Genomic DNA, 21723 nt, shown 5'->3' with positions numbered 1-21723 from the left:
CTGCCGCTGCAGCTTCTCTGTTATGTTACCGTTTGCTCAACATTTGGTGCAATGTAAAGTGTTCTGCCGTACATCAAATATAAACAAGAAACACTCTCTATGCAGTCCCTCGGATGTAGTTTGAGCATATTGAACATGTCAGCAGGCAATAAAGATGGAATAAAAATACTTTGCTGTCCGTATGTTTGTCATTTGCTTTTCATGCAATGCAAAGGATGGGTGCTGATACGAACAGGGATTGGCAGCAAAGGTGTTGATGTCCAGAATGCTCTGAACTCTGCGGAAGCACAGACAGGGAATAACCCTGGCAGGAAGGTGAGCTGGCTTACTCACAGAAAGAATGGACGAGGAGCAGCCTGCGTGTCAGGAGCTCAGGCATCAACGCCAGGCTCCTGCTGGCACCGGAGCCAAGAGTTAGAGCCCATAAAGTTCCTGTGGGGTATTGTGGTCAGTGCGTGACACAGCTAAGAGGACAGGGATCTAAGTCTGGATGAATGAATGTTTTCTTTCCTATCCCTTGTCTCTGTCCCTTACCTGTAGCATCTTCTGCTGTAACTCCATCTCCTCTCCCCTCCCTCGCGGAGTAACCTCATCCTCCAGGTCCTGTGTCCTCTCCTGCCCCTCTTTCCCCATTTCAGGTGGAGGCAGCTGGTCCAGCCTCGGTTCCTTCAGTGCTGTGCAGTGGTGTCTTGTGCCAGAGGTTAAGAAATTCACGGTAATAAATACTCAGACTCTTCCTAGCCATCTAAACAAGGCTCAAAGGTGCCAAGCTGCATAGGCGGCACCGTGGAGGAAGGTGCTGATGGCAGTTTGGCTCTTTTCTGTCAGCGATGCCTCGCCGGGATGAACGGGGGCTTTGCACACGTACATGGAAAAAGGAGCTCTACAGGGAGCATTCCCACTGCGGCTTGGCTTCTGTAAGCCCTGGAGAGAAGGGGAAAGGAGCAATAACTCACTTGTAATTTGGGTGGAATAATCCCTCGCACCTTCTGTGTCTGTGTAGCTGCGAAGGCAGTACAGGAGATGGTTTGTTTGGGTGTAGTGGGTGAGAGCAGTTCCTTTGTGCCACTCCTGGAGCTGGGCCCTACCTCTTCAGCACATGCCTTGCTGGGGGGGCTTCGTTCGCCCCTCGGTAAGGGTGGGCAGCGCGGAGCAGCTTGCAGAGCCAGTGCATGCACTCCTCCAGTGTGCACCCATGCGACGGAGGGGATAGTTTCCTCTTTCGAATGAATCGCAGTCCTCTCTGCACGCTGCCCACCCTTCTCGTAGACACCCTTTGAGATGAGCAGCAGAAGAGCAGAATACTGATTAGATGTAAATTACATGGCAGAGACTCGTTACTTGCCTAATTTTAAATCCTGAGATATGCAGCGTGAAAGCGATGGCAGAATATGGCCCTGAGCTTGGATGGAAATGGTCCGCAGCATCGCAAGTGAGGAAAATGCTTCGTAAAGGCAGTAGTCATGCCAGTGGCGGTGGTAAGCGAAAGCAGTGGGACAATTTAGGGCAGCGTTCTCTGTGACTGGTTAGGAAAGAAATTGTACATCCAGCACAGATGTTATAATTGTTTCCTAAGTTGCTATATCGGCTGCCTGAGCACAAAATACAATTTTCAGCCAGTTTGTCAATTGGACCCTTGCTCACACGAAAGCTGGGATTTCTGGGAGCTGACAGAGCCTGTATTAATTCTTTGCAAGGTCTGATGTCCTCTACTGGCAACAACACTATTGCTGCTTTTGGTGGGCTTGCCAGCTTTGCAATAGGAAATCTCTAATGATTCTTAAGGGCAAATGAATTAATTACATCGAGATTTCAGACTGAATCTGTTTTACTCTTGTCATAACCCCATTTCTGTGCTCTGGCAGCATATGGGAAGTAACACTCCGTGGTACCTGGATGACATGTCTGCTGAGTAGCTTGAAGCAGTTTTCAGCTGAGTGTGTCTGATGGTGTTTGCAGAATGCTGTTGGAAGCAGATCAGCTCTCTGCAGATTAAAACCAGTTGCAGTGTCTTCGCCTGGATCTATTGTTCTAGTGACAGACTCCCTGCGCTCATTATAGTTTAGACTAATGGTGACAGCTCCTGCTTTTAGCAAAACTCAGCCGACTCGGGATAAAATGAAATGAAGTAAGTATTCAGTAACTCCAGATAACCAGCAGAACTGGAAAATAATTTGGCAGAATTGCAGTATACTACACCAGCAGTCCTAGATGGTAGTCCTCAGGTCAAGGTGAATGACCCATAGCTGGTCCCTGTCATCGTATTAAATCATGTTTTCAGTTAGGCCCTCGCTGAAAACTGGGCATAGGTGGTGATTCCTGAGAAACCCTTGGGTGTTGATGATACAAAACGTTTGGGAACTGCTGGTTGAACAGCCGCACAGCTGGCTCCACCTGACTGAAGCAGAGCCTGCTGTCCTGTCTGCACGGGGCGAGCTGCTGTAGCGGGCACGGCTTCCCATCCCGCAGACCTGCCCGAGGAGAAAACACGCACACCTCCCGCTTGGAGGCTAGGACAACTGCTATGTGCAATTGTTTAGGGATGAACGGATGTGCTGAGATGTGAAAACCGTTGTTTTCACATTTGTTTCTTTAAGCCAGATCATCTCCTCTGCTCATTTGTGTCAGTAAAGGGCTCGGGAGGCAACATACAGCTGCAACCAGAGGACAAGAGTCTCCCATCAAAGTGGAAAGCTGTATTACAACTGGCAGTATCTTAGCACAGTTTCTCTCCCTTGGGACAAAATGCATGCCGTTAATCTAGGAAAGGTCCATTTAAGAATTTAACCCAAGCGGGGCGGTGTTATGTCAACACGGGGAAAGGGGGAAGCGAATGACTGAGCTGTGTGGTGCTCGGAGTGCGAGGGATGACAATTAACAGGTTTGAGCAGGATTCTCGGGCACGTGGTGCTGGCTAGGGCAGGAGTACTTGGTGGAAAAACAGGGATGAAGTCAGTACTGGTTAATACAGATCTTCTGTATGTATTAATCAGTCGGGTTATATAGCTGGTGACAGAATATGGTCAAGTGCCAAGAAAGTCACATCTAATTTAGCAGTCTGGGAATAGTGAACTTTGGCATTTGTCTACAGCTGTCTGTTTCCCCTTTTCTCAATTTCTTTGTCTTTTTCTCTTTTTTTTCTCCTACTTTGTTTCTCCTGTTCTTCTGTCTCAAATTATTTTTCAAAGCGTTTTCCCTTTTTTGTAAGGAACCAGCCAGGGCAGCCTTGGATTATTTCCCTTCTTTTAGTTTCACTCAGTTCAGCTTCCCTAGATGCTCCTTTCCTGGCCCTCATCTAGTCCCTGGATGAAGTCCCAGTTGCTCTGAGAGTTTGTCCCTTCCTGGGCAGAGATTTCTCCTCTGTCTTCCTTCGGTTTCCTCTCTACCCGAGTTTTTTTCAATTACTCAAACCATTCATCTCGCCCATCCCATCTGGTCGCCCTCATACTCAGCTACGGTTCAGTGTGAACTCAGCAGGCTGTAAGATTAATTTCTGCTATTAACTGTTTCACTTGTCTGGCCACTTCTAAGCTGCTGCAGAAGGCAGGCTCTGTAACACGCCGTTAGAGGACTGATGAGAGGCAAGCTGCCATCTCCACTTGACCCTGCAGCACTGCTCAGCAGCAATGCGAGATTGGGACATACCACGCTTCCTAGGATCTCATTTTGTAGGATTTTTCTTTAACATCACTCATAAATGGAAGGAGCCACATCTCACTGGTAGCCAGGGCATCAGTTTATTTCTGACCCCAAGCAGTAAAGCTCTAGGCTGCAAGATGTGGCATGTCAGCCCTTGAAGCTGCTAGCTCGAGTTGTTTCGGTGCGGGCACTCTGCACAGCACTGTTGGCTCCTTTTCCGGAGGACATCAGCAGCAAATAGCTGTCTCCTCCTTCCAGCCTGATCCGAGCTTGCCTACTGCCAGGCTCGTGAGCGACCTCTTGGTCAACCTGGGTCTTGGGCTTTGGGCTCGAGCTGCATTAGTGGAGCAGCAGTTGGACGTGATCCCAGAGGAGAGCTGGCCCCACACGTTGTAGACTGGCCTGTAGGTGTCTGTTGGAGATTTCTTGTAGTAATGATGTAGACCAGCTTCTTCCAAGGGAACCATGTGAATGCTAACAGGAGAGAGCAGCTTGCTTTGCACCTATCCCAGCATGGCTCCGCCAAAGTCTTTCATCCACATCTCTTCTGTAACTTTTAACATGAGAGGTGTAAGCTTTGAAAAGCCTCTATGTGTTTCCGTCTGTTATGGTTGTGTTGGTGTGGTTGCCTTATCGATAGAGATGAATAATATTTACTGGGTCCAAAGATGAGATGAGTTATTTGTACATGAGGAGGAGCTGGAAATTCAGACCTCATCTTCAGAGCCAGAGCAGAAGAAACTCTGACCTACTGAAAGGATTTTACCTGTTGCTAAAAGTTTACAGGATTAAAAAAGCATTACTTGTATCAATGTTTTCCATCAATGTCAGCGTAGATTAGCAGCGAATCATTTCAGGAATTGAATTTATCTTGCAGTCCCTAAGTTCAGGCTGTCTAAGGCAGAGAAACCAAACCCCTGCCATTTGGACGAAAGCAGCAGGATCTTATCGTAAATAAAGCTCATTCAGGAGTTTGTCCAGGAGATGGCAGCAACACACTGCAAGTCTGACTGAATGAGCAGGAGTCGCCTGAATGTTGTGCTGAGGGGCACTGGGTTATTTTTAGATTTCTTTGCGTTAATCTTTTTAATTTTTGTGTTGCCGGTACGAGGGTACGCATTCAGCATGCAATGTGCACCGGTGTGCTCCTGCTATTGGTCTGTTACGTGTCAATCTTTCATCCGAGCTGGTAGCTCGAAGGAAGATGCAAGATGCTGAAAGCATCACTTTTAGTCCTACTCCCACAAACGTGTTAATGATAGGGTTTATTCTTAGGTGGTTTCTGGAGCTGTTCCTGGAGGAAGGCTCAGCACAGGCAGGGGCTGCTGAGCGCAGGCTGGCAGCTAGCGGAGGCCCATAGAGGGCAGCAAGATACCGAGCGCCAGCTGGGGATGCTGAGCCAATAGACGGCTCCCCCGATTTAAATAAATGACATTTTATTAGTGATAGATGCCACCAAAATATATGCTGGGTGTGTATTTATAACAGAACGGTTTCTCTGGAGTTTGGAGGCAAAATCCCCCAGCTGCTTGCTTGATGCAGAGGGAGCAGCTGCTCGCGTGAAGCCCATCTTTCAGGATCTTTCCCAACTCCCAAAAAATGACGAGTACGATCCTCTGCCACCCACAAGAGTTTTAAAGATCCCTCGGAAGTCAAAGTTTCCTCCAGAGGTCAAGAAGATGTCCACCCTAATAAAATTACGTAAGGCGTCCGAGATGTGACACAACCTTCCCAAAGTCACTTGAAATCATTTGACAGTAAATTCCCCCGTGAGTTCCTAGCCTGGAGCACGGAGAATCCTCCCTTCTCCTCCCCTCTCCTCTCCGGCCGGGCTCCTCGCCGCCCATCCAGATCGCGGCGCGGGGAGCGTGAGCGGGGCCTTGATGCGGGCTGATGGCCTCCCGACGGCGATGGGAGGGCCTGGCAGAGCCCCCGCAGCCGAGTCAGCTTCCGTCAAGAGCTTGACATTGAATGCATCATGTCATGCAGATGGTACCTCAGAGGAGTGAGAGCTGCCATTTACAGCACTGATGACAACAACTGCCGAGATCAGTGGGATCTTAAGATTGCTTTAATATGACTGGCACCTAGCAATTTAGCTCGCATTGTTTGTGACAGGGTGTCACTCTTGCACTTGTCTGGGGATGAGTGATAGAGTTTTTTAAAGCGTGGCGCTCCCTCGTCGGGAGGAAATTAAACCCCTGTATGTACCGATGCGGGGAATTAGGTGCCTGCCTCGGTAGGGGATGTTAAGAGAGTGCTTTGAGAAAGCGTGGTAAAAGTTTAGTGTGTCTCATAAGCAATGACTATCAAAATGACCCCACACACCCCAGTCCCTGTAAACCACATTCGTAAGCAGCTCGGAAATGCCTTGTCGTGGTCACCCGGTGCCATCTTAGCTTTGTGATTTCCTTCAGGTTAGTCAATATACGTTTGCTATGTGCAGCTACCGGGAGAAAAAAGCCGAACCTCAAGAGCTGCTGCAGCTCGACGGATACACTGTGGACTACACCGACCCGCAGCCAGGTAGGGCAGCCGGCTGCTTGCTGCCGCTCGTGCTCGCGGCGCTGAACGCAGCTCCCCAGCTGGGATCCTCCCTCCCTGCTTGCAGCTGAACTGTGATCAGCATTTATTGTAAATATGTTTGTGTTTAGACTGATCATTAGCTATGCATGACTTTACTATAAATAGATGGAAGGAGTTGCACAAGAGGAGGGAAAGACTCGTCTTTTTTGGGGAGCCTGAGTGAATTAGATGCGTACATCCCAGTGCAATTTGGCTGGGAACTGAATGCACAGATTGAGTGATAATCCTAACCTCTGCCTCCAGATTATATTCTCTAAATAAAAGGTTAGCAGCTGTGCCTGTCCTTATTGTAGAAAATATTTATGGGACCGACCCAGCATTTTTGCCTCTCCCATTTTCTCTCTGGTAGATGTATGTGAGGGGAAGGGGCAGGAAGGCCCCAGGTACCAGGAGGTGCCTGCTTGTGTACATGGTGCTGGGACACTCCTTCAAGTGGAGGAGCACCACCTTTCTTTTATTTCAGAGGGGCAACACACTGAGCGTGTTGATCCTCCCCATGCCCTGGATAACGGTGTCCCCCAGAGGAGACGATGAAAGACATAGTAGGTTTGTCATCAAGAACTTGATTCCAGCTTTATTCTGATGGTGGGGAGATGGGAAGAAGGGCGCTGAATTGGGGCAGAGATGGAAACGAGCATCCAGCCAAGCAGCTTTTGTGCAGGGCGAGCCCTGGGTTCGCTGGGGGGCACCCAGAGCGTTGGGGCTGTGGGTGGCCGGGGAATGCCCATTGCCAGCCTCAAAGTCTGTGGAAATCCGGTGCCACTTTCTAAGCCTGCCTTCCTCTCCTGGCAGGTTTGGAAGGTGGCAGAGCATTCTTCAACGCCGTGAAGGAAGGAGACACGGTGATTTTTGCAAGTGACGATGAGCAGGACCGCATCCTGTGGGTCCAAGCCATGTACCGAGCCACCGGCCAGTCTCACAAACCTGTGCCGCCTACCCAAGTGCAAAAGCTAAATGCTAAAGGAGGAAATGTTCCCCAGCTAGACGCCCCAATCTCTCAATTTTGTAAGTAAATAAGTTCTCCTAGAGGGCAGAAGTCTTTGATGAAAAGATTTTCTGCACTGATATGAATCAATATTCACGCACATGTTTTTGATTCCCAAACAGTTCTTTTTCATTATCATTAAGCTGCTTTTTACATCAATGGATCCAGAACCAGTTAATGTGTGTGTTTAACACAACCAAGCCCAAGAAACAAAATTCCTTGGGGAAATTGTCAATGATTATTTGAAAGTGCAATACTTGATATATAAGAGACTGGGATCTGAGAGCCCAAGACCTGACTTGCTTTCTGCAGACACCTGTTTTACCCCCACACAATAAACTGCAGACCGAGATCAGAGCAATTCATTAGTGCCATTAGTTGTCTATCAAATGTATCACGTGCTCAGAACTACAGGTGCAAATCTTGCAAGTATGAAATGCACACAAAAAAAGAGGTCTACTGTTGAATATTCAACTGTAGGAAAACATATGGTATTTTTAACAGGTTGCTTTGCAGGCCAGTTAGATGTGAATTTAAAGCAATCATCTTTTAAGTTGTAGTTTTGCAGCATGTCCTGTGCAGTTATACCCAGTTCTGTTAATTTCAAATTTAGAGCAATTTCTTTTGTCTTGAAAATGTAGTTTGATTCTGAACCAGACAAATTCTCTTCGCTCATTTTTTTGATGGAACCTCGGTAGCACATCTCAAATCCCTTTGTGGTGTAACATACAGCAGTTCTCGTTCATTTCAGCAAAAGTGAGGAATTAGTATGATAAAATAGAACTAAAATAAGGAAAAGTGTAAATATTAGTAAATTATAATTTTATCAGATTTTAACAGTTAAAATAGTCTCTAGGAGGCTGTTATGATTTTTAATCCCTTGTTATAAGGAACTCAGAAAATCTACCCCGACTTACAAATATCATCTGCACACCTTTTTTATGGGTTTAACTTCTTCATGGCAATATTTATAAAAAATAACAGTGCAAGACATACATCTGTACAATCAATTTTAGAGCAGAAAACCGCTGTTTGCCGTTTTTGTGTGTGTGTCCTCCACATTTCTGCTTATTTTGGACTCCTGTCTGCCTCGCGTTGCTGCTGCTGTGAATGAGGATGTAGCATGATGCAGCTTGGTAGACACATAGGCAGTATTTCCATTTCAGTGCCCCTCATCCTGTTCATCCCATTCAAGTAACTGATTTGGGGGGGCAAAAGGTGTAAAGGATTGGGGTCTGGAGGGAAGAACACATCTTAGAAAGCCAAGATGGGAGGTAGGCATTGGCTTCCTACAAGTGGGTTGTGTTTACCTCTACCCAAAATGTTGAGTCAAAAAGTTGTAGGAAATACCAGGCACTTTCTGCTGGAGTTTATGGAGTCTTAATTTTGCCAGACCCGTACATGGGGTCTCCTGGAGAAGGAGGGGAGATCTTTTTCTCAGACACATCGTAATTGCCTGGCAGCACCTGCAGCAAAAAGCCTGCCAGGATTTTGGGGAAGGAAAGGAGGTGCTCAGGGCCATGAGGTGTTGTCACCCTGCACAGCCAAGTGCTGTGTGAGTGAGGAGAGCCAAACCCAAAATTTCACCCCAGGACCTGCAGGGCATCTGGGTGTCAGGATCTGACCTGTTTCCCTCACTCGATGCCAGCTCCAAATCCAGATCATTCAGCCTCTTCATGCCACCACCCTCTTTCCATCAGCAATGTGTCTTCCTCACAAGCTGGGCAGCTTCAGGCTCCCCTTTTTGCTGGGAAATCCTTCCAGATGTGTTGTGCCAAAGCGTGGAAACCGCTCGGCTCCTCACCCTGGTCATGACTTGCTTCTTCAGCATCCCCCAGGCTGCGCAAATAGTGTTTGTTCCTCAGTATTCCTTCCTCCTCCTGCTTTGGATCTGGATCCCTGTGGAACCTCTTGGTGCACCGAGTCTTCATCGTGCAGGAGGAGGAGGGATGCATGCCGCAGTATCCCGTCATCTCAGCAGCAAGGCCTGCTCGTTTTTCATATTTTAATGTATGTATGCAGCGATGCTCATTGAAAAAAGTCATTGGGCACAGCAGTTTAATAAGAAGCAGCAGAAGTGAATCATGCATGCCACACATGATGGCTTATCACGAGTCTTAAATACACAAATACACTTCTCAGCTCCTTCAGTCTTTAAATTCAATCGTATCAAGTATTGCATTTTTAAAGGGTCTTGGTTTGTTACTGTTTTTTGTTGTTGTTGTTGTTGTTTTTTAATTATTTTTATTTTTTGACCTGCAGAAAGGTAAGGACTTTTGCAAGACATTTTATTTATCTTTATACGTGTCATATTTTTGTGCTTATTAGAGGCTATGGTAAATGAAGGGTTTGCAAAGAAGTAAATGTTAAGCAGTTTGATGAGTAACCGTCGTTCTAGCATTCATGTTGTAGCAGTCCGAGATGGCACATGCGCATGCATGCACATGCAGAGAAAATCGAGCCTTCCACTCCTGTAACGGAGCTGCCTGTTAAACAAACTTGAGAAGAACATATTTTGCTGTTTGAGAAACTTGGGAGCAATAGTGAATTCATTTGGTTCCCGCCTCATTTGAATTAATAAATACAAACTCAGAGCACTACTGAAATTCTCATCGGGCTTTCATTAGCAACACTTGTCTTGGAAGTAAGCAGACAGCTCCGAACAAGGGTGGAATATATTTTATTTGCATTTGAAGTACGGAAAAAATAGATCCTGCTATTCATTAATTTTTGTATGAGTACAGTCCTTTTTATGTGGGTGAACAATCCCTGTTAGAGTGAAAAGTTTTGCTTTTTTATTTTGCTACAATTTGAAAGAAAAAATTCATTACCTCAAAGTTGTGCTTTTCTCCAATATTTGCATTATAAAAGAAAAAAAAACAAAACTGTTCTTGTTTACTGTTGAAATCATGCACAGTATTATGGTCAATAATGCTGCCAATACATACTACACCTTTTGGCAATATTTAAGCTTCATAAAAGTGGTCACTTGTCTGAAAGCACCAACCTTTGTTCGTTCTGTGTTAGTGATGCATTGAACAAAATTCCCAAACATGCTCAGCATTCATTTTTTTTGAAACCGTTTTCTTTTTAACATGAAAGATTGGTCAGTAATTGTCTTACGTATCACTTGTGGTTATATTTTATTTTCAATGTCTGTTTATATTTAATGACTGTTAATCACACCATATACAAAGAGTTGGTTGTTTTGCGAATTTGTAATGATTTGTTCCCCCATAATAAGTAGCTAGGTTTATTGAGCTTCATAAGAAATTTTTCAGCTGTGTTTTTTTATTTTTGGTTGGTTTGGTTTTCTTTAAGTTTCTTTTTCATTCTTTGCTTGAACCCAAATATTTAGCTGCTAGGTTAGGGCTCCTGTCTGCTTTCCTGAGCCTTGTTGCTAGTCTTTATGTTATTCTGGTTTGTTCCTTCTTACCCTGCTAACTTCTAGCTGGACTCAAGGGTAAGTGCTTCCCTGTAGCTAGCACAGCTCAGATAATCAGACTAGATTATCTGACATATGCAATGTGCTTTTTCTTCTCTTAAATTTCTCATGTTTAGATTTTGTAGTACAAACTTTCCATGTTATTTTCCTGAATTTAGGTTTGAAATGTAAGTTTCCATACTGAAATTAGGATGCATGTGATGTTTGCATAATTGCCTTCTCTCCCTGGCTTTCACATTGGCATCAAGTGATCCTCTTAGTAAAGCCAATCATTAACATTTCTATTTTTCATTCCAAGATGTAAATATTAATTAACATCACAATAAAACTGTAAATAATACCTTCTTTTGTTTCATGGAATTTACATCTAGTTGACTGCTTACTGCCTGAAAACAGATCATTTTGCACTCTCACAATATCCTTTCCTTCCGTTCCGATGCCAAGCTTGGTGCAGTGCACCAGCGTGCGGGGCTAACCACGGACTCCTCAAAGCCTAGCAAGGTAGGGCAGGAGACCCGACGAGGTCTAGACGAGGTGCAGGACTCCACAGAAGCCAAAAAATGCCCCTCCACCTGCACGCATGCCTTGTGAGAGCAAGCCTGAGTCATCCAGGTTTGGTAGTTTCCTCTGAAGTCAACACAGCAGGGGATGATTTTGGCAGCGAAATACATCAGGCACAGAGGGGCTGCTGCTGTTCCCCCAAATAATTGTAAAAACATCTTTTAGTGGGGGTCTCAGCCACCAATCAAAGCAATGCTTGCTAAAGGATAAAGCAGAGGAATTATTATTTTGTCCTGTATCGTTACCTTTTCCTACTGGGACATCTGCTTTCAAAAAGATAAAAGCACAAACTCATGCTGTAAAAGAGCTTCCCTTTAGTCTTTGTTCAGGCATAAACACATACTTAAATACACAAATCCTCTATTGGTGCCAAAAGCTTGCTTCTCTAATACCTGGTGAGTGCCTGCTTTCCTTAGGAGGGAATAGCATCAGTGGGTCATGAGAGCTGGCAAATATGTATCCAGAGTATCTGAATGCAATTATGAGAAGGAACAGGTGGTGTCATCCCTCCTGGCCATCAATGGAGACTCCTTTTTTCTCCTTTCGCCTTTTGTTTCTTTTTCTTCTTTTTTTTTCTGTGTGTGAGTATGTACGTGTGTGTAACTATACCCCTGGGTAGCAGGCAGAATTCCTTCTCAGCAGACACTTCCTTTTTTCTTTCTTTTTTCTTTTCTAAATGTTTGGATTTCCAAAGAGGATTCTTACCAGACTTTACCGCAAAAAGTTTAATTTGATGGAAATACAGATTTTTGCCACTTTGAAAGAAAGAAAGAAAGAGTGAACGAATGAATGAACTTGGGTCTGGCAACATTACGTGTATTTGCACTACAATGCATTGCTATCCTGTTAGATTTTTTTATTGGTTTTGTGCTTTAGTTGCTTTATTTTTGTTAGATAGATAGAGATATCATGAGAACGCTGCTGTGTCTTCTGTATTGTCAACTTGCAGATGCTTCATTGCAGGAATGCAGAATTAAAATGTTAATTCAGTTCTCACACAACTTGCATGAATTTGAAATATAGCCTGTAAATCACTTCAACGTGCTTTAAGAAGCATGGGGCTCTAACTTATGAAATATAAATTCGCAGGGTTCCACAGTCATCCAATTCAAAATATCTTTAAATAGCTATAAAAAAGCTGCAAAACAATGCTCTCTATTATAAATAGCTGTTCTAAAAATGTGCTTTTACCTTACTACACGAGGAATTACATAAGTGCGTAGTACAAATTCTTCTTCATTTAACTACCAAACGTCAGGTAATGTAGGTTTCAATTCAGTGCACAGTGTGTCTGGTGATGTACAGGAAAATTCTTAACCATTTCTTAAAATTGCAACTCGAGCAGGAAGGAATTTGTTTGCAGCAAGGGAAAAGCAATAAAACAAAGGAACAAGCAGCCGATTAAATTTCAAGCTACCTTCTAGGACGGAACAAAATGAAAGAGGAGGCCGTAGGCACCCAGCTGAGGGGCGAGCTGAGCCGGCTGAGCGCCGGGACTGCTGGCAGGGCGGCAGCAGTGGGATGCAGCTCACCGCGATGCTGCTCGCCGCGATGCCTCTTGCCGCGATGCCGCTCGCTGCGCTGTGCACAGGGGGCGCAGCCTGGGACACGCACGGTCCCCTTTCGGCGGTGGCAGTGCCATGGTGCACCCGAGAAGGGGACGGGTAAGTCACAAGCCGTCGTTGCCAGCAGCTCGCCCGTAAGCAGCGCTCTTGGCATTTTTAAGCCTGGCACGTTATCTTTCCCCCAGAACACCGCTATCTGCTTGTAAAGCCTCTCGCTCCATGCGGCCAAACAAAATGAGGTTCCAGGCTCTTCCCCTCTGTACGTCTTTCACAAGTTGCAGCCCGAGCGTGTAGCTAGCCCTGCGCAGTCAGCCAGAGCACGAGGGGACCTCGCCGCCCCTTAGAGCGCCCAGTCGAGGGTGGGCACACCGCCGCCCCTCGCCCCCGGGACGGGAGGACTTCTCCCACTTGCCCGACCGTGCCAGTGAAGACTTTTCTAGACGTATCTGTAAATGAATAGCTGCCATCAATCATTGTCATTCCTTTATTTCGTGTCTCCTGATGAGGTTGACTAGTGTCATTGTTTGTTACTGTCCAAACCACATCTTCATTCTTGTAATGTCAAGCAGATATGACAAGCACACATTTTCCAGATGAGTAAGATACAAAGTCACCTTTTAATTTACACTTGTTTGGTTTTGTTTTTTGGTTTTTTTTTTTGGTTTTGTTTTTTGTTTTAATAAACAAACATGTCGTAAAATTTACTGGATTTTTAAGTTGCCTTTGGTACTAAAAGTCATTCATTAATGAAAAGAAAGAAATCTGGAGTAAAAAATTCTTACAATAAAATGGCTACCTACAGCCTTTTATAACAAGAATTCTTTTATGGAGCTTGTCCCCCAATATTAACTTCATCACTCGCAGAGCAAAATCTGCCAAAATCATTACTCTAGCCAAAGAAATGCAGAGAGCAGTGAAATACATTTAAAAAACAAACTAGCAAACAAACAAACAAAAAAAGCAAGAATGAGATATTTGACCGTTTTGTCTCTTCCTTTTTAAACAACAGCCAGATAAAGAGGAAGAGAGGACATAGGACAAAATGGTGGGACAGTCCTTTGTTTTTCATTGTTGTTGTTGTTGTTGTTGAAGTCTTTGTGTTCCCGACACTGGCAAACCTTGAAGGGTCTGATTTCAAACACTTGCACAGGGTGCGTGTTTGACGGAGGGCTAGTTAATGGAGTCAGTGGAAAATGCAAACTGGATAAAGATGAACAAAATGAAAAAGGCAGTAGTTAAGAGCAGACAATAATGTGAGCCCCCGAGTGTAGCACAAAAGGCCGGAGTCTGTAGTTTTCAAGAAGAAAGGTTTGTGGAGTCTGTGCTGCCAATTTACCTCTCCTCGCAGCCTCCCTTCTGAGACCACCATCGAACACCTTTCAGCTGCGCTTGTGTGCAGCTTGTCTAAATATGTAAGATAACTTCTGGAGGCCTGCAGCAGCATTTTGTCTGGGGCCTGAACAAAGAAGCACCAGCTAGCTTGGCACGGCACCTTGGAAAGGGATTGTAAGTTACTGGAGCATCATATAACTTTCTTTCTTTGGTCTCTCCTTTCTTTTTGACTGGAATAACAGAACAGGGTCAAAAAAGCAGCTGTATTTGACTGAAACAATTAATTTAAAGTACTTACAAATTAGCTGTACAGTTTGGGTACGAATCTTAGCCACTCGCACTTTGTACTTTATTTAAAATCTCATCAGACTGGGCAAACCATTTTGAAAGAGGAAGATTATATATAAAACTTTATATGCGGATGTCAGGAGTATTTTAAATCACAGGTCAGCTGTCTGGAGTGGAGGAACAATATATTTAGAACTATCCTTGTCTTTTCGTATTTTCTAGGAAATTAAATGTTTTTGGTACCTAAATTGATACCTATTTTTGGTACCTAATTTGGTACCTATTTGATACCTAAATTTCATTCTAAAAAGTGAGTCCCTTAGAAAAATCAAAATGCAAAAATAAATTACAAATTATGTGTTTATCTTCTGATAATTAAGGGAAGCTAAGTTTAGCATAGGACTGTCCTTTTTAACCTGCTCCTAGTTATTTTTAAAAATTTTAAGCCTCTAAACCTGTGCAGGTGTGACATTTAAGAGAAATACATGTGTGTGTGTCATCATCCCGCAGGGACAGCTCCAGTTCCAGCCACACCTGCTTTATCCCAGCTGATTTGGAGGTGTGGGATCTGCAGCACTGGGCTGGTGCGGGAGGAACTGCAGCTGTTTGTCTTCCTTTTCATGTCAGAAAACCACACTTCAAATCACCGACTGAGCAGAACTCATGCTCATATTTCCTTGAAAAGCATTTTGGTCTTGCAGGCTCATGCGGTGCCATGCCCGCTTCCTCCCTCTTCGGTGGTTGTTCTGAGATGGGGAGGTTTGGGGAAATGGGTTTGCCAGCAGGCACCCAACACAGTGATGCCCACAAGCAAAATTTCCCCTGAGCATGGGCAGTCGTGAAGGCCATTCAAGTGCCCTGTAGTTCTCAGCAATTGCCAGAAATTGTCCGTGCTCCTGCCCTGGGCAGAGAGATCTTAGCGAGCACGAGCCAGAGCCTCTGCTCGGCCAGCACCACAGAGCTTCGGCCTGCTCACACCACCCAGAGGTGTGCTCCGTGTCCGCCTTCTTCAGAGAACACGAGATGGGGAAAGTTGATTAGTTTGGAGTAAAAAAAAAAATAATTTCCAACATGCTTTCTCACACATCTGCTCAGAGAAGTTCACCAGCTAAAGGGCTAGGGGACTCTTCACGTTTCCAGCTGATTTACTCAAATCGCAGAGCCTTGCTTGCAGAGCAAGAGGATTGACAGTGTATCAGGGCTCTTAATTGAAAAGTAATAAAATCTCTGAGTGAAGCTGGCAAATTAAGGCCTCCAGCCAATTTGTCAGCTTGCAGTCAACTCAGAGGAACCCGGGAGAGCAACAATCCATTATCAGACTATTTTTAATATCTGCTAAAGCATTTTGTGGGCGCTAGGGATGGAGTCAGAAGCAGCAGAGGCGAACTCTTTGGGAGGAAGCTCTATCAGATCGATCCTGGCCCAAAGGGACAGAGATAACGGGGCAGAGAGCTGTCGAAATGGGCGGGATCTGGCCTGCTGCTGTGAGACCCGGGGCTGGGTGGGCTTCATGCCTTCCACCCAAGGATGCCGGAGACTGTCTGTGCCGTAGAGGTGATGCTCTGGCCAGGGAGCTTGTCCCCATCCCCAGAGCCAGCCCTGGTGCCGCCATCTCGCTCGGCACCGCCGGCTGCTTTCCTGTCCCCGCGCAGAATGCACGGAGCCGCCGGCAGAGGCAGAGGGGGGGATTTGGGACTGGAGGGAGAGGCAGAGGGGAGGAGGGCAGGAGTCAGTGCATGAAGTGACATAGAGGAACAGACCCTCAAAAAGTGTAGAACCCGCTTAAAAAAAATAAAATACACAGCGTTTATTCAGCAGGGTTTTAATGAGGAAGATTGCCAGCCACTGCTGAATTAAGTATTGCTAGCAGCTAATTGAAATGTTACATGTTTTAATTTGTCTGATTTCCTTCCAGTGGGTGATGTTATTTATATAGTTTGTATATAGCTAACGACAGACTATACAGAAAATGCAAAGATTGCTTTCAATGATCAGCAATATGTGAGAGCACAGACATGAACGAAGTATTTAGGAAGCCATGCCATCCTTCACAGATTAATATAAATAGTTAAATAAAACATACATAAAAGAATGCTATCTCATTATCATTTAAAGCTCCTTTTATTCTTTTCTTTTTAATTAAGGATTTCTGTTTCTTCTGGTAAAGAGCGATTTTGTTTTAAAACAAATACAGTTACCTTTTAGTACTACTGCGGAAAACTGCATTTTTGTGTCCTTTCAGCCACATTGTTTCAAGGCCACCCAGTTCCCCTAGGAGGCTATAAACAGGGGAAGGATTTAAATCCCATTCTATTTGTCGAGGATTTGGCAAGAACCCATATAGTAGGAAGCTGAGCACGGACAAAACCGAGTGAAAGGTGTCTTTTAATTCCCCGGTTGCTGGTGGAACAAAGCCTGCTCCCAGCAGGGTCCCGGCTGGCCGCACCCAGGCTGCATCAGCGGCTTCATTTCAACCGGTGAATTTGGTGTATTTTTAGTTAACCATGTTGAGATTAATTAATTAGCCCCTAGGAGTTAGTGCCTGTAAACGTCACCCAAAGCAGAGATGTGTGAATACGGTGAGGCTGTTAATTCACAAAAAAAATGGCAGCTCGTAATCCAAGCAGAGGAAATTGTGTCCCTGTCAGGATGACTGGCAGCTCCAGCGTGCTATCAGGTTACCTCCTCAGTGATAACGAACTACACATCAATTTAGCTTATTAGCAATGCTTAAAAGAGCGTCTTTTTATTTCTTGGAGGTAGCATTTAAAGTCGCCGTTAGAAAAAAATTGCCCTCGGAGGCAGAAATTGGCATTTGGATAAAGAACAATGTAAATGATTTGATACCTAGAAAAGCTAGTAAATTTAGAGAAAAATGCTACAGCTATAACTTCATTAGAATGGCAGAATCTATTATAATTAACCACAACTAACTAAATAGGAGCTAATTTACTTCTGTGAGCCAAAACTCCGTTAAATGATAGTGTATTGTAAGATACAGAGTAAGTTATTTGGTTTGTGTTCTGTTTTTAAGTACAGAATAAATGCACTATAACGAGCCGTTGACACGATGTTAATTCTAAAATCTTTTGCCTAAATGCAATAAGATCGTCCATAACTGATGCAAGTTGACAATGGGAGGTGAAGATTGTATATGTAGCCTGCAAAGAGAAAAGTTAATGGCAATGTAGGGAAGAGGAGATATTTAGCTTTCATGCTTCATACTGTATATTTTTCTGTTGTATTTGTCAACTAAAATATGTTATATCTCTCTAAATGGTGTCTTTCTCTATATGTATAAATGAACAGATGCAGATAGAGCTCAAAAGCATGGCATGGATGAATTTATCTCTTCCAATCCCTGTAACTTTGACCACGCTTCACTCTTTGAGATGGTTCAGCGCCTCACTTTGGACCACAGACTTAATGATTCCTATTCTTGTCTGGCAAGTATATTCTTTGGTCTCTAGTGATATAAACACCAAGCAGCAAAGTCAAAGCTAGTGCGAGTGGGGGCTAATCCCCCTGTTGCTGGAAGATTGACTTCTGTTTACACCAGGTTTGAATTTGGGCCAGAGGTATTTTCTTTTTGAGAGGCTACCTCCAGTGATCTGACTGCTGTTCTTCTCCAGTAGCACTGTCTTTATCGTTTCTGTTTGCAATGTTTAAAATGTTTCTTCCTCCAAAGACAAACTCCTATGTGGGGATGTGCAGTAGAGAGCATAAGCAGTGTTTTGCAGCTTCCTACGCTGCCTTCCAGAGTCTTTTGGATGAAATTGCAGGGGAAAGGTGAAGGTCTGGTACCACTTCCCATGACAATGGAATTACTACAGGAATAACCATGGCCCAGTTTTGTGTCTGTGTATGGGCAGGGATCCCAAACAGGTAACAGGTGGGACTAGATGGATAACTGCAGGCATCCTGCGGTCAGTCCTTGCTCACGCAGTCGCATGCCCATCCTGATTATTCCATGAGCACAGGTCGCAGCTCTCAGGCCACTGCCGTACAACGTGCTCTGTATGGCGGTGGCTCCGAGGTGCTCCAGGACAGCTTGTAGTCTTTGGCTGGAGTGCAGTGCTTGGGGGCTGCAAGGCAGTGTGAGGATTTACATGACAAATAACCTTTACCAGTACAACTTGAACAATGAATTTCCAGCGGTTTTGGTGAGAAGGATGAAGAGACTTAGTTTTTGAGAAAATAACAGGATGAAACCTTTCTAGAGGGGTTGGATGAGGCCTGAAATATATGTCCTGTCCTGAAAGGCAAGGGACAGATCCCGACCTGCTGTCCTCCTCATGCTGCACAGAAATCTCCACACTGGGGTGTCATCACTGACTTCTTCAGCAGAAGGACCACCCTGTGACAGTAGTCTCCACCTTTAGCCAGCTGTGCAGTTCCTGGAGCTGGCACTATCGAGTGGCTTTCTGTTAAAAGTGGCAAAATGAGAACACAGCTGAGCCAGTAAGCCTGTCAGGCTCTAACCTTGTCCTCCAAGTGCCCTGCATCAGGGTGCTCCTCCCATCTGCTCAGCTCCTTGCACCGCACACAAAGGTTGATCTCAGAAAGACCAAGATCCCGTAAATGCCAGCAGCAGCAGTGAGTTACCACCTTCCTAGTGAGAGGCAGGGCTAGGAGGAGCGGTTGTGGACGTCCCCTGAGGTAAGGATGGGCTGGGGGAAGGTTGCAGTGTGCACCTGACCTGCAGATCCCCAGGTGGTACATGTAGGCTCGGTGGGAGCGTCAGCTGACCTGCCGTGGGTTTCTCACCAGTTCCACCGAGGTCTTTGCTCCGGCAGGCAGTGGGTTTGGCATGCGGCTTCTGCTCTCCACGCATGGCTGGCACTAGGAAGACCATCCCCATCCATGCATGTCTGACAGGTTGGCTTGCAGCTGGTGTGTCTCTGTGCAGCCTCGGGCCTGGTGAGAGAGCTGAGGCCTTTGAATTAAAGTCACGGCTGAAGGAGAGTCACGAGGCCGTCACTGGAAATTATTAATAATGTTTCTCTTCAAGACACTCACCAGCCATACTTCTGCTTATTATCAAGATGTTTAGACCCTTGCTAGAAACTACTGGAATGATGGAGCTCCCCTCAGCACCAAGACTTGTGCCTCCTCAGAGTAGAGCATCACCAATTAACCGTCTTCTTTCAAATCACCCATTACAGTGTTGTCAAGAAGAGAATAATGGGCTGTGTTCACCTCCTCTTGGATCTCAACTGCTTCTTTACTCTATTTTAGTATGGGTTTGTCCTAATTTTGAAGTTAAATCAGACTGACCGCAAAATTTGAGTTCAACTGCAAGGAGCTCCCTTTGCTCTTGAGGTGTTTGTGGGAACCTGGTGATACCCTTGTGCTGGCTTGCCTGTGGGAGCTGTGAGCCTGTGGTAAGCCTGCCCTGTCCCCTCTGTGCTGCTGGGCGATTGTTATTCTTCCTACAGGATGTTCACATGCAAGGTCGCGAAGAGTTTTGTCTTGTTGCATGTCTTGTTTTCTGTTGTGGACATGGAGGTGCCAGGGAAGACTTAGGCAGACACGGTGGCTTACCCTGACACAGAGAATAGCTCAGCTTTGCCTCCTTTCCGCAGAACCAGGTTAAACAATGTTATTGTGAGCCCACTCGCTGGCTGAGCCAGGCATCCCTATGAAAACAAACAGGCTGTCTGACTAATCTCAGCTATTGCAGAAGTGATGTTTGCTGGCAGAGAGGACCGTGCTGGGAAAGGGGAAGAGCGTCGTCGGCATTGCTTTCCGAGGCTCTTGTCCATCGTCCTCAAGCTGAATGCACAATTGCTTTCACAGCTCTTCCTGGACTTTCTGATAGGGAAAGAGAGTGCAGCTCTTCCAGCTTAATATCAATCCCACATGTGCGTGGATCTTCATTCCTTTCTGCTTGGACACGTGTTATTTCTGAGACTGCCCTTCAACTCTTCCCAAGACTTCCCAACCTACTGCCAGCGTCTGGCTCATGCAACAAGATCCCTACTGGAGCAGTATTTCCCACGTTGTGTCAGCATTCATGGGAGTCACACCACACCGCATCACATTTACCCAGAGGTGGTCTTCTGGAGGGCCCGGTCTAGCAGAGATGATGTGTGAAGGGATCACATGAAAAGGCCCAGAAAGCAGGCCACCAAAATTATATTGTCTGTTTTTTTCCCGTGGTAAATGAGAAAATACAGGTATTGACAAGTGAATATTTTCCCTCAAAAATCCTGGTTTTCACAGAAACTGCATTTTGCATTGGAAGAATCTCCAATGATTGATCAAGCCTTGCCTTACCTAGTTGAAAAGCTCCCATTGCACTCCCTACTGGGGCCAGGAACATGTGGCATTGTCTCAATGCAGATCAGCTTCTCAAACACAGTTGAGCTCCCTGCACTCTACAGCCTTCTTCCAATGTCCCCTCTATGTTTCTCCATGCCACTGAAGACCATCTGGGAGACCAAACTGAGCTACACCTAGCTGTGTTGGGTTGAAACACCCCGTGCGTCACTATCAGTTGCGTTTGCCAGACTGGCTGGTTGTCAGTTGGTTGTGCCAGGCAAATCTTAATCAAGAGCCAGGATCTGCCTAAAGATGTGGGGGATTTGTCTGAATACAGCCTTTTATTCAAACCTTAGATTTTTTTCTGGGGCCTTGGGAACAGCCTTTAATGCCCCTTTGTAGCTCTGTTCAGGATTTTTATTTCATACCTCTGCCATGCAAAAGGAAACCTCCTGGTCTTCCTGGGCTCTGGATCTCTCTACCTGTAGTTTCCTTGGGCATGCTCTCGTGAGGTGTCAAGGTATGAGGTTTGTTACTGAACCTCTGAGCTTCTGCTCAGGCTTCCCTTTGTTGAGCCATGGGAGTGATCTTAAGTGTTTGCGCCCATCTTTTCTGTCTGACCAAGGAGCAGCACTTCTCAGACCCTGGTGCAAGGGAGCGATGTGATGCACTCCTGCTCACCAGGTCTAGCCTCCTATTTCCTTCAGCCCAAACTCCAGGCTTGATACCTGACTCCAGGGAAATTAGTGCCAGCCTTCCCACTGATGTCAGTGGTGCCAAGATTTCACCCCGTAGGAAGGACTAAGTCCTTTGTATATATAGTATGTGAATATAAGAATTTAAACCCCATTTCTACCCCAGTAACCAAACGCACACATCTTTTTATTTCAGAGCAGTTGCAGCATTTCTATATTTTTATCATACGAAATCAGCAAAGACTTGTGTGAAAAGACACAAGGTGAAGAGAAGGTCCAAGGATGTAGCAAACAGGCAACATAAAGAAGTCCAGAATCAAGCACAATACCGCTAACCAAAAAGCAAACAAAAATATCACTAAA

At 45.3% G+C, this 21723-nt stretch overlaps 1 protein-coding gene across 12 annotated transcripts in view; it reads left to right on the top strand.

Moving 5' to 3' along the window:
* The window catches only part of CADPS (calcium dependent secretion activator), a 203115-nt gene that overhangs the window by 103422 nt on the left and 77970 nt on the right, over positions 1–21723 (top strand). For 7 of the 12 annotated variants that reach the window (XM_040569331.1, XM_040569340.1, XM_040569339.1 and 4 more), the window contains exons 10-12: positions 6057–6165; positions 7018–7230; positions 17711–17847. In XM_040569331.1, the coding sequence (XP_040425265.1) occupies positions 6057–6165; positions 7018–7230; positions 17711–17847 (459 nt within the window). Of the gene's footprint in view, positions 1–6056; positions 6166–7017; positions 7231–10661; positions 10674–17710; positions 17848–21723 lie in introns of all 12 variants that reach the window. The other 5 variants (XM_040569338.1, XM_040569336.1, XM_040569329.1 and 2 more) reach the window with 1 other exon arrangement.

This window comes from Cygnus olor, chromosome 10, assembly GCF_009769625.2.
Source record: "Cygnus olor isolate bCygOlo1 chromosome 10, bCygOlo1.pri.v2, whole genome shotgun sequence".
Lineage (NCBI taxonomy): Eukaryota > Metazoa > Chordata > Aves > Anseriformes > Anatidae > Cygnus > Cygnus olor.
This window is presented reverse-complemented; position numbering and strand designations above follow the sequence as displayed.